The 12,789-nt window shown below is 37.5% G+C and overlaps 2 protein-coding genes across 2 annotated transcripts; both read left to right on the forward strand.

Annotated features, from left to right (window-relative positions):
* Window positions 1–896: 896 nt before the first annotated feature.
* Window positions 897–4,707, forward strand: LOC148206493 (succinate dehydrogenase subunit 6, mitochondrial-like). Its single transcript, XM_088104327.1, has 4 exons — window positions 897–1,024; window positions 1,476–1,685; window positions 3,988–4,090; window positions 4,349–4,707. Exons 2-4 carry the CDS (start codon window positions 1,500–1,502, stop codon window positions 4,498–4,500), a joined length of 441 nt encoding a protein of 146 aa, XP_087960453.1. The 5' UTR covers window positions 897–1,024; window positions 1,476–1,499; the 3' UTR covers window positions 4,501–4,707.
* Window positions 4,708–10,613: 5,906 nt separating this feature from the next.
* LOC148206494 (uncharacterized) lies at window positions 10,614–12,184 on the forward strand. Its single transcript, XM_088107970.1, has 2 exons — window positions 10,614–11,092; window positions 11,166–12,184. The coding sequence occupies exons 1-2, from the start codon at window positions 10,978–10,980 to the stop codon at window positions 12,182–12,184; spliced, it is 1,134 nt and encodes a 377-aa protein (XP_087964096.1). The 5' UTR covers window positions 10,614–10,977.
* The last annotated feature ends 605 nt before the right edge of the window (window positions 12,185–12,789 follow it).

Raw genomic sequence — 12,789 nt, forward strand, 5'->3', positions numbered from 1 at the left:
CTTCTGACTTAATTTTGAATTGGCTAAACTTGGTTTGATTTTGATCTTTGCTTATCGACGATGGTGTGCCTGCAGAGGGGGAGTTTGTAACACAAAAATTCTAAAATTTAAAAATGAAATTTAATAATAATCAGAAGGGAAAATATATAACACAGCTCTCCAATAAAAAATCAACATCAACATCATCAATTATTTTTTTATTATACTGGAAAACAAATGAACGAACAGAGCAAGAGCAACAAATTGCGGTGAGGAAAAGTATAGAGATGAGAGAGAAACAAATTGAACAAGTGAGGAAGGTAGATTAAGGTTAGACGAGTGTTTCTGATTTTTCAATTGGGACTAGCATAGAGATGACAGAGAAAATGTTGGAGTGAGAAAGATAAAAGAGAAAGAGTTGAGAGGATGAGAGAATGCGCAAAGGATAAAAGAGAAAATGTTCAGGATGAAAGAATGAGCAAAGGTTTGAAGGTTTCTTTCTTTTTTATAACGAAAATTATTAAAATACCCTACCAATTGAAAAGCAAGTTAGCAAACTCATATATATATATATATATATATATATATATATATATATATATATATATATATATATATATATATATATATATATATATTACAAGTTTATTAAGCATAAAAGGTAAATTTTATTTTTAGGATTGTTACATCTTTAAGCGTTCTTTAAAATGAGACCGGTATTAATCTCTTTTTTGAGAATTGAAATCACCTAAATTTAAATTTGATGTATATTTATGATGTATATAATGCTATAATATTTTCTCTCCAAAATGTTTTATAAATTATTTTTAATAGAATAAGTTGGGAAAGTAATAAAAAAATATAAAAATAATAAATGACGTAATTTTGTTGAAAGAAAAATAAAATATGACGTAAAGTAGATCGGAAAACATAAATGAACATCGCTGTGTTGTCTGAGCTTCAGCTCGTAAAACCTAAATAAATCACTGCCTTTGGAAAACGACTGCGTAACCTCTTCCTCAGCGTAACTGTTCCAGCAACTTCGGTATCGCACTTTTCATCTCCTTCTCCAATTTCTACTCTTTCTTTACTTAATTCAATCTCTGATCCATCAATATCATCAATTTCATCATAATTATAACCATCTCTAGTATTATGTTTTCTCCTTTTTTTTTGTCTCTTTTGTATTATTACTGTCGAAATTATCATGCAATTGCCGAACGGTTTCGATTCTGTTTTCTATAATGGATTTAATTTTCTCGATTTCGATCAGGAGTTTGACTTTCACGCAAATGATTTTTTTTAAAGAAATCCTGCGTAGATTGTACGAAGCTGTAATTAATTCTAATGCAGCCATTGAGAAAGGGAGAAAAAAACAATAGTTACAGAAAAAAGTGTTTTTGGACTTGCTAAACTTGATTCGAGTATACAATAAAATTTTACTTGACTCAGTTATTAATCTTGTGTGCTGAATTTAATTTCACTGGTTATTGCAGAGGGATTCAAGTTAAAGGGGGGTGATGGCAGACAATTCGCAAGGTTCGTCATCCCAGTCATATTGGGAAGGTTACAAGGAGTTTTGGTCAGAGAGGTTTTCCTTTTTGGAAAACTACTCAAAGTTCATCAAGCGTGATAAACCCATCCCTTCCTGGTCCAGCTCTGACGTCGAGGAGTTTATCGCTTCTGATCCTGTTCATGGACCCGTTGTAATGTTTCTCTCAATTTATCATCTACATTTGCGTCCTTTAGTTTTTCATTTTCGTTGTCTTGTTATGTTGAATGTTTACATCGTCTTCTGTGTTTCTAGATCATAACCTAAAGTTTCTGTGATATTTATTTATATTTAGTCTCGGATGTTTAGTCGGGTGCTCTTTGCTATTGTTATTGTTGATGAGTGTGTTCTCTCAAGTGTGCCTGGTTATTTTTAGTTTGGAATTTTATCATTTGGTGCACTGCATGTTTTAGTTTGGTTCCTGATGTTGTAATTCTTGGTATTGGGTAATGTTGTTTTAGTGAAATGACACTAAAGCACGTGCTTGCCATTAATTGTGGATCATAATTCTAAACCCAGCTTATAATCAATGATAAAGGCATTGTTAGGCATTGACAGATTCGATAGTTACATTACAACTATAGGAAGCTAGTTAATGTGTTCGTTGGATTGGTTCAACTTTCTTGGAGTTGACGAAACAATTACTTTTTTATGCCACTTAAAAAAAATTATGTTTTTCCCTGAAATAATTGTTACCAAATACCTCAATGAATTCAGGTTTCTTTTGAAGTTATTAGGATACTCAATTTGTAATATAGGAAGCTAGTTAGTATGTGTTTGTCCGATTGGTTCAAATTTCTTGTTATATACTCAATTTTGAGTTGGGCGTTAAACTAACCAAGTTTTTCTAAAGTTTGTCCTTTCAATATGTTAGAGTTCTTCTGTCAACAGATATTATTATGATGGTCATCTCTTTCTAATCATTCGTTGGTTTTGCTAATATGCATTATTGTCATAATGGCATCATCCACTAGACATAGCATTTGTCCATACATGATTGGTTGTGATTCTTATGAACTGAAGTAGTCAAACAACTGGATGGGTTTCCAACCCAACTGGTGAGGTGATCCCCTTGAAACAACCTAAAATGAGAGGTGTTATTTCACCAGCAGCTCTAATGTAGCATCAATACCTATCTATTTCCATTCTCATCCATGTTCTGCTAGGTTGGCTGTGCCACTTTGCAATCTTCAGTATTTTTTGTCACAACTATATAATCATTTAAACTCCCTGACTTACACAAGTAATTTTGATGATATGTTAAATAGAATCACTCACAAACAATCAATGGCCGTGACACTTTTAGGCATAGACAGATTTAATCGTCACTATTGCATGTAGCTATAGAAAAAACTTTAATTTCCTTTTAAGTTATTGGGATTTGGGATGCTTCATTCTAATCTATTCAATCTTGAGTTGGTCATGTTAGGAATTCAAGTAAGAGTTGAAAGCCCCACATTGAGAAAAAATAAAAATGTTGAGTGGCTTATAAGAAAAACAAGACCCATAAACATTAAGCATTAATGTTTTATGTTGGAAGTGTATCAAGTCTCTTATATGGGGAACTCAATGGTCCATCTCTCCAATCTATCAGATTCCAATGGTCGTATTAGAGCCAAGGGTTAGTGAAAGTATGTTGAGATAAATGAGTGGGACAAGTATATCCTATTGTGGTAGAAAGTTATAGTAAAACCCCAACTCACACTTGTGGGATAGACTGTTAGGAATCCAGCTATAAGTTGAAAGTGCTACATTGAGTAGAAATGAACAAGATGAGTGGTATAAAAGAAAAATAAGATCCACAAACATTAAGCCTTAAGGTTTTATGTTGGAAGTGATGTACGCTCTTTTACATGAGCAACTCATACCTTAGAGGTGGTCTATCTCCCAAGTCTATCTAAAATTTTTTCGACAGGCCATTAATTGTCTTTTTCAAATGTTTTCCCTTTCAACATAATAGAGTTTTCCATCAATTGGATGCCCTCTAGACATCAGTATGGTGGTAATTGCGTTTCATCATTCATCAATTTTGCTAATATGCATTGTTGTCATAATGTCATTAGTCACCAGACATGACAACATTTATCTACCTTTGGGTGTTTGTGATGTATTAGTCCAAAAGAGTCAAGTGATTCCCTTGAAACCTTGAGCCTCCCCCAAAGAGAGAAAAACGGATATTGTATAAAACAATACCATGATGGACAAATTATATTGTTCTGTTTCATATGTCATTGTTCGTGTTGGAGCACATTAAGTAAATGGCAAATGGCGGCAAACCTTTGTTGCTAACCCCTTTCTGTTTATAGCATCAACTCTGGCTGTAAAATTTAACTGTCTGTGCCTGTTATCATTTCCTGCATTTTCAAAAATATGAACATTTCACCTACTAGAGTACATGGTTGATTGAGTTTTTACTTCAAGATAGCTATGACCTGAAGTCCTTTCTCCCATTTCAGCTGAAAAGTGCCAGGGAGGCAGTGCAATTTGGCATCGGAGGAAGTGCTTTGGGAGCATTGTTTACTGCTGGCTATGCCTGGAAATATTCAAGGAGTTTACATGGTAATCTACCATTTGTCATACTACTTAAATTTTTTTCTACTTCGATGTGCTTCTGGATAGCTCATAATTTGGTATCATATTGTAAGCAAAAGCAGGCGCCATTCTTGCTCATTTTTACACTTAATATGTTTTACATTCGAAATTGGTTTTATAATATTTTGTACAAGAATTTTTATGTAGGTCTTTTGTGATAAAAGTAGTGTCTAACTGTTTCATATACATTGTTAATCTTTTACATTTCCCCATAATATTGAACAGGCGCTGGATTGTCATTTTTAGCCGGAGGTATATTTGGTTGGACTTTTGGACATGAAATCGCAAATCATGCTCTTCAACTTTACAGGGTAGACACATTGACTGCGGAGGTGAAGTTTCTGGAGTGGTGGAATAAGAAGAGTGGAGGGTATTAAAACTGTTGGCTTCAAGAAAATAATGCCACACTTGTTATCGTTTCTGACTGAAAAAATGAAGAATATTTATCCGTGTTGTTAGTACGATTTATGTTCACTGAATAAGTATGTTGGAGTGGCATAGGTTAAGTTTTAAAACTGATGCATCATAGCAAGACAAATTGTGACCTGTGCAATTCTTTCTCTGTATTGTGCTGTTCTTCATTAGTCTGGTTTTTTAATAATAGTTGGGCACTTGGGCTAGGGGTCATAAGAGCTGGCAATTTCATATTGTTCCACTTCTGGGACAATCGAGAGCAAATGCTCTGAGAGCAGTTGTCGTTGGAGTCAAAATTAAGTTTCACGTTAGAATCGTACTGCTTTGTGATTGATTTCTTCGTTTTCCTTCACCATTTACTACCCATGGTTAATTATGAAATGTCTGTTAGGCGTCCCTTTAGATTAGAGTTTGTATACATAATTTTAGATAACTTTGATTTTAGTTAAAAATGAATATGACTGAATTAGTTCATGTTTGGAAATATTTGTTTCGAGAATAACTTTTGTAAAGTTAGGTAGTGTTGATATAAAATACTTTTGGTTGTGAAATTACAAAACATGAATATAGTATCAAATGAACAAAACATGAATATAGTATAAAATGAAAGTGATATTTTTGTTAATGCTTGTAAATGAAAATTTTCTAATTGTAAAATTTAGAGATATTCTGTTTTCATTGGAATCAAGTTTAGAGCCGTCTATGTACGACATTTGAAGTAAAACAAGTCTCAACCAAGGCACCTTAAATCGGTTTTTCATTTCTTGTTCTCATCTGCTCTTTGCGTGCTTTCCAACTATAATACTGGATTTTATGCTCAAAATCTCAGTACAAGTAATCTAACAGTGGAAAAATTTAAAATTGTCCTGTGTTTTGTGCCCTGGTCATGTTTTATGATATCTTTCTTCTCTTTATTTCATTCTTAGAAGACTGTTTCGGATCATATGCCATTTTTTCACTTTGGTTCTATAGTTTCATTTTTTTAAACCATAGCTGCTTTTTATCCCATTTTAATACACCTCGATTGTCGTTTTTAAAAATTCATTTTACCATTATTGTTTTATCGACATGAAAATAAGTGTTGCGTAAACTCAATAACAAAAATTAATCACACACACATATATATATATATATATATATATATATATATATATATATATATATATATATGGGATTGCTAACGCGTGTACGCCTGTTTTTCAGTTGGTACATTTCCAAATCCTTATTCACCTCCTTCGTTCCTTTCAACCGTTTCTCTTTCATCTCTCACTCCAACCTTTTCTCTGTCATCCCTAAAAATGTTGGAGTGAAAGAGATGAAAGAGAAAGGGTTTAGAGGAATGAGAAATGTGAGTAAGGGTTTGGGGGTTTCTTTTTTTTTTTTTTAGTTTTGAGAATGAAAATTATTAAAATACCCTTAACCTTAAAACTTAGAATCATGATATATAAGGATATTTTTGTCTACTAAAATTCGGTACACATTGCTAAAATGTACCAACTAAAAAACAGGCGTACGCGCGTTAGCAAACCCCATATATATATATATATATATATATATATATATATATATATATATATATATATATATATATATATATATATATATATATATATATATATATATATATATATAGTAGGAGAGATTGTGGGTTCACTTTGTCCGTTAATATTTGGAAATTATAAGATTAGTTTAAAGGACTTGGAACTGAGGACAGAAAAGATTATAGATTTAACTCTCTCTATTAAACAAATTACTAATAACTAACATTGTGAATAAAAAAAACATGGTGTAATTAATAGGGATGACAAATAAATTTGTTCTTGTCAGTATTTTTGAACTTATATATCAAATGTTACAAGATCAAGAATTTGAAGACTTTTGTTGTATTTATTTTTAAAGCATTTTTGTAGAATAAATTATAATAGGAATAACTTTGTTGATGTAAACAGTTAGAAGTTTTCCTGTGTTTAGAATGTTTGCGTAGATAATCGATTATTTGGTGTAATAATCGATTATCACAAGCTCATTTGAAAAAGAGTTACTCATGCAAAAAATCGATTATTTCTCAAAATAATCAATTATTCCAGTGTGAGTCAGTATTGCCTAAGCCGCGAAATAGTTAATTATTCCTTAGGATAATCAATTATCTCTTTTTGAAAACCTCATAACGGACACAAATAATCGATTATCACTGTTAGTTGGGAGTTATCTTTTCAGTTTCTAACCTTTGGGCTATATATACTCTTTGCCAAACCTCTTTGAGGCTTAACTAAGTCATTTGAGAATACAAAATTTTGTTTGAGAAATTTCTCAAGTGTTGGTGTGCTCATATTAAGTCTTGTGAATAGGAGACGCTTGTGCTTAATGGGTCTAAGGTCGAAGCGGTTCTCTTCAAGTTGATTGAGCAGGTTCTTTCATTCGTTTGTTGAAGGAATGTGTTTTTTGTTATTACTCTTTATTCCATCTAATCGTAATCTGTGAACAATATTTTAGTGAAAAAGTTAATCACTGTTTATAGTGATTAACGACTTAAAATCTTTTGATTTGAACCAGGATAAAATACTTTGTGTGATTTTTTCTTACTCTACACTTTTTATTCACCAACTGTTTGTTGAAAGTCCTAAAAGAAAATCACGATTTTAAAAAGAACCATTTCACCGTTCCTATCTTGGCTATTAACCATTAACACACTTTCCACACTAAACATTCTGCTGTGAGATACCAACAGAGGTATCCTCTTTCTCCTAAAGCTCCAAGATATTGCATTAATTGATTGGACGACCCTCAGATGTGTCTTTTTGGATGAAGATGAAGATCTGCCTCCAATGAACCCTCCGAATATAATATTGATTGTACCTTTCAAGGGAGGTATGACATCAGAACACCTATCCTTACGTTGAGCTGGTTCTTCTCTTGTATCTTCTTTTTCTCTATCTCTTCTACCTTCTCTTCAGTCATTGTACCTTCGATAACTAGATCGTGAGCTACTCTCATTGTCACGTTTCATAAACATTTTAGGGTTCAAATTTGTCTTTAAGTTCAACACACTTATCAATCGTGTGGCTATAGCTGCAATGGTACCAACAATGCGTTTTCATGTTGACATTGAATGATGTTTTGGCTTTCCTAAGAGGTGGTATATGGTTCACCTGCAACGCTTCCTTCAACATACAAGACCTAGGTGTGTTTAGGAGGTGTAACGCGTGAACCGAGTGTGTTTAGGCTTCCTCTAGTAAAACCTACTCTTCGACGTTGAGTCTCGATCAATCCCTTTCGATCCACATGGTCTCGATTCTTATTTTGTTCCTATGATCTCTTGCTTTTTTTAGCTGCAAGAACTTGGCAGCCCACACCTTAGCTCATTCATACTTGTGGGCAACATCATGCACAAACCATTCACAAAGGGACCCAACCTTAGTGCTATGATCAAATAATGCAGAACCATTTCAGGATTCAAGTTCTTGATCTTCAAAGTCACTTTGCTAAACCTATCGATGAATTTTGTAGAGACTCCCCCTTCTCTTGCATGTCGTTAAGAAGTGCCAAGGAAGTAAGGTGTTGATGTTAACTTGTGGAAAGCTACATAATAAAGGATAACACCAACCTATCGAAGTAGTGGATGGAATATTGGGGAGGCAGGTGAACCATTCAGTGTTCTCACAAAAGCTTTGCACAAAACAACATTTTTAGTTATGTACAAACCGACTTGAGTGGTATAGGCAATGATGTGCTACCATTATAATCGGTCCAAAGTAAGGGACTTCAGCTACTTAGGGAGAGGGGTATCCATGATACCATCCACGGAGGGAGGGTGGTATCCATGATACCATGTACAGATAGATGTCGAGAATTCTCCTGCTGCCAAGGAGTTGTTTGTTTTGGGAGTAGGATTGTATTCACTCTCTTCCTTACTTCCACATATTCGGTGACACGAGGTGGAGTTTTCTGCACCGAGTTCATGTTATCAGGAATTTCCTTCTCATTCCCCTTGTGAGTTGTTCCTTTGGGCTTGACCCTCCTTCTCATCCATACATTTTCCTGCCTCGAGGCATCCATATGATCAATACTCCTTTTTCTTGAACTCAACAAATTTCTGTTGCAGTTTCATCTGATTTTCCAAGACAGTGGCTTTAACAGCCTACCATCTTGCTTCATGTAGACACCATAAAAACCTTCTTCTTCTTCAATGAATATATGTCGGTCCTATAGTGGGTGTCAATTATTCTTACAAAGCCAGATATATCTTGCGGAAATGTCAATAAACACTAAAAAAGCTCCAAGCCTTCAAATTCAAGGGTATTCATTCTCTTCAAGATACTCATCCTCTCCTAGCCAAGTAGGGGGTTACGTCTGTAGGAAACACTTCGACGCTCAAGTCAGCCAAATGCCTTAGAATGTAATTATTGTTGTAATAAATAAATGTAATAATTTACCTTGTATTATGTGCTATTTATATTATATTTATGGGATTTTTACTTGGATTGGGTTGGCTCATGACTAATTACCTTGATTAGTCTTTGGTTAATCCATTTGTTTAATAGTATTTTAATTATGACCTTAAGTAGTGTTTCAGTAGAAATGTGTAGGCCGAGATACGTGCGGGATGAGTCACCTTTGTTCCCCCCAGTGATACAGTGTGCATTGCGTTTCCTTCTTGTGTAAAGATCTTTGAATGAAGATGGGCCGGGTACCTGCAAAGGCACTCCGATGCTCAAGTCAGAGAAGGGATGAATCGAACTTTTCTCAGTTCAAACAAAGAAGAAGATCAATATCTTTATTGCTTAATTTCTCTCTATGGGAAAAACGTACCTTTCTTCCTTTGGCTTTACATATTTATCTTAGTAATTAAGGTGAACCGTTTACCTTAAAATTCGGTTGGTTGAGAATCTGACTCTGGAAAATATAACTGTTAAGTCGTGCTTAATATTGGGTCAGTTAACTCCGTGATTCGCGGCGTTATAATCGGATACATCCAACCGTTCTCTCAGGGTTAAGATGTCAATTTTGACTGAAATTGACCGACCGTTCTATTAGTTCAACCAATAGACGGTCGTTAGATTACGATCGCTTACGATGGTTGACGTCAAGGGTGACGGAGGCCAGCCTAGGATGTTCCTAAACGATCGCTCCTTTTATTAAGTGGATGATCGTTTAAGGATGACCGTATGCTGTCAATTGGTTCAGGTAACCTGTTAAGTGGACGATCGTTTAAGGACGACCGTATGCGTCGATTGGTTCAGGTAACCTACCATACATAATGCGCCCCGAGTCCGAGTAAACGAGCATGGTTGGGTTCTGTGAGTTTACTGTAGGATGATAATTGTACCGTTATGGGAGAAGCGCTACGCACCGTTTTGGTGTCAGGTTTTAGGGTTTCCCGCCTCTAGGGTAAGTGAAAAGTCGTGAAATCAAAACCGTTAGATTGAATTGATCCTACGGCGTAGAGCGGTCTGTTTCCCTGGCTTCTTTAAGACGAAAGAGAATGAGAGGAGTCTGCCATGCTTGGTTCAAAAACGAAAAGTAGATTGTGCGCCGGTGACTGTTCTCTTCTTGATGGTGTGAGTGGAGTCTGCCTTCATACATAATTGACGCTGTTGCCATACCACTCTGTCAGGTAAATTTTAACCCTTTCTCCATATTAGTGTGCTTACTGTCGATGATGGAAGAAAAGGGGCAAAGCGCTGGTGCTGACTTCCCGGGGCCGCCGTCGACGGCGGAATGTTCTGAAATCACCACTGTTCCTTGTGGTGAGAGCGCGTTTTGTTATGGAAACGTGTGGAGTGAAGGCCTAGAGGAGCGTGTTACGTTTCCGGCTCGTGGCGGTGACTACAACTGGGCGGCGTGTGAAGTTAATGAACTCCGTAGTCTATTTAGGAATAGAGTAGTGTTAGCAGATTGGATAGATAATAGCTGTATTTTGAGAACCCTAGGGTATAAATCGTGTTTGAAATTGGTGGCTTGTCGCGAGGACGAGAGAGTGTTTCACAGGAGAGAGAATGCCTCCCACAATTTTTTTTATTGTTATGCTGCACCGTTTTACGATCTCTACTTGAGATTGCCTTTCACAACCTTTCAAATGGATGTGCTGAGGACCCTAAACGTTGCGCCCAGTCAACTGCATCCCAACGGTTGGGGGTACATGCAGGCCTTTGGTGTGTTATGCCGGGCCTTGGCGATTAGGCCGACTGTAGCGCTGTTTTTGCATTTTTTTTAGGTGTCGACCGATTGCGAAGAAGGGTTGGGTGTCGCTGATTTCCGAGCCGGGTAATGCCCTTTTAGAGCTTTACTTGCAGTCATATAGGGGCTTTAAAGATAAATTCTTTAAAGTGTCGATTCTCGACGCGGGCCGGAGGCATTTTTTTGGCGAAGATGGAAGCCCCAAATTTCCGTTGTACTGGACACAGAATCCGCTAAGGTTCACCTCGTGGGACGAGGATGAGATGACGATCGATGAGCTAGAGGCTCTGAACGTGTTGATGGCTTTGCCACGCCCCTTTTCTTCCCGTCGGCTCATAAATTGCCTTGACAACGATGACGCCGATTCGAGGGTATTTGGTATGTTTCTCTTGTTATTTTTATCTGTTGCCTTGTTGTTGTTGACTATTCTGGAGTGACCTTTGTTTCGCAGAGATAATGGGGAGAAAAGGAAGCGTCCGAAACTGGTTTCAAACCATCGACACCGAGAAGGCGGAAGATGATCGTCCAGGGTCTTCATCCAAATTTGCGCAAGTCCAACCAACTGGTCCAGTCATGCTATCGGTTTCGACTGATGAAGCAACGGTCGTCGAAGAGCAGCCATTGGTACGAAAAAGGAGAGGCAAAGCGGTCGACACTAGTGGCACTGTGTCGAAGAAGAGGAAGGAGACTATAGACGAGATGAAGCGTCCCCTTCCTAACGGCGTGTGGGATCCTTCTTTCACCCTGAGCCATAAGGTCGAGTTTAATCTGGATAACTCGGAGAAGAGGGTGGTAGAGAACATGACCGAGCAACAAATGGCTGATGCCATGTTGGAAATGGCGAGTCGAACACAAATGCTAGCTTGGCACATTGCATATGCCTCTGATAGAGGTGTATTGCGGGTTGAGATGGAGAAGGCGCGGACACAGCTGAAGGAACTTACTGAGGTTCACGCCATCTGCGACCAAAAGCAGAAACGGCCGGAGCAATTACTGAGAGAGGCTGAAGTGCTGCTGACTAATGCCCGGGTCGCCGGCCTGACTTTGAAAAAGGAGCGTGATCAAGTGTCGAGCGAGCTGGAACAAGCGAAGAAGATGGTGGCGGCGTTGACCAAGGAGAGGAATGATTTGCGGACGGAGACAGTCGAGGACAAGGAGATAATGGAGGAAATGAAGGAAGCTATAGTGGTTGAACACACCCGGGGCTTTCAGAAGGCTTTGAGGCAGGTCGTACATCTGCTTGAGGTGTCGACCGAGGGGGTAGCGTTCGACGTATGTAAGGACGTCTATGAGGGTCAATTGAAGCCTCTAAGTGAAATTCCGGTAGATGCCTTTCTGGAGGCCGAAGAGGGTACAAATGAGGAGGCGATCGTTGCTGACGAGCCTAATGAGGGGACCGCCGTGGATGAACCGGCTGTGGAAACGGCCGGAGATGCTGCTGTCGGATCGCCTAACATTGTAATAGATTAGGGATCAAAATATTTATGTGTTTGAACGTATGTGTTGACTGGAACTTTATGATTCTGAATATTGGACTTTTATACTATGTTGAATTTATGCTTGCGTTGTATGATAAGATTGTTGCCTGTTGACTTGAGTTATTCGCGGACAGGGTTTATGAGCGATCGTTATGAGCGATCGTTTAGCTCGAATGTGCTGGGTGTTCGAGGGTGAACATCTACCAGGGGAGTGTATCCCATGCTTAACTGGGTGTTCGAGGGAGAACATCTACCAAAGGGAGTGTATTCCATACGTAACTGGGTGTTCGAGGGAGAACATCTACCAGTGGGAGTGTATCCCATACGTAACTGGGTGTTCGAGGGAGAACATCTACCAGTGGGAGTGTATCCCATACGTAACTGGGTGTTCGAGGGAGAACATCTACCAGTGGTAATTATATCCCAAGTCACCTAGGTACGGATGTCTTCTAGGGGAACTTGCATCCGGTCGAGCATTTGTTTTAAGTGGGTTGCTTGAGGGCAACTATGTAACATGTCGAATGAAATTAGGGGGGTCTAAACCTAGGACTCGACAGATGAGAAAAGACAATGAAATAATAATAAAAAAGATATCAT

This window comes from Vigna umbellata, chromosome 1 (genome assembly GCF_029865625.1).
Source record: "Vigna umbellata cultivar VRB3 chromosome 1, Vumbellata_1.0, whole genome shotgun sequence".
NCBI lineage: Eukaryota > Viridiplantae > Streptophyta > Magnoliopsida > Fabales > Fabaceae > Vigna > Vigna umbellata.

Coding starts and splice junctions, on each gene's coding strand:
- LOC148206493 (XM_088104327.1), top strand. CDS start 1,500: ATGGCAGACAATTCGCAAGGTTCGTCATCCCAGTCATATTGGGAAGGT. Junction 1,686..3,987: donor ATCCTGTTCATGGACCCGTT/GTAATGTTTCTC, acceptor CTCCCATTTCAG/CTGAAAAGTGCCAGGGAGGC. Junction 4,091..4,348: donor ATATTCAAGGAGTTTACATG/GTAATCTACCAT, acceptor AATATTGAACAG/GCGCTGGATTGTCATTTTTA.
- LOC148206494 (XM_088107970.1), top strand. CDS start 10,978: ATGACGATCGATGAGCTAGAGGCTCTGAACGTGTTGATGGCTTTGCCA. Junction 11,093..11,165: donor CGCCGATTCGAGGGTATTTG/GTATGTTTCTCT, acceptor TTTGTTTCGCAG/AGATAATGGGGAGAAAAGGA.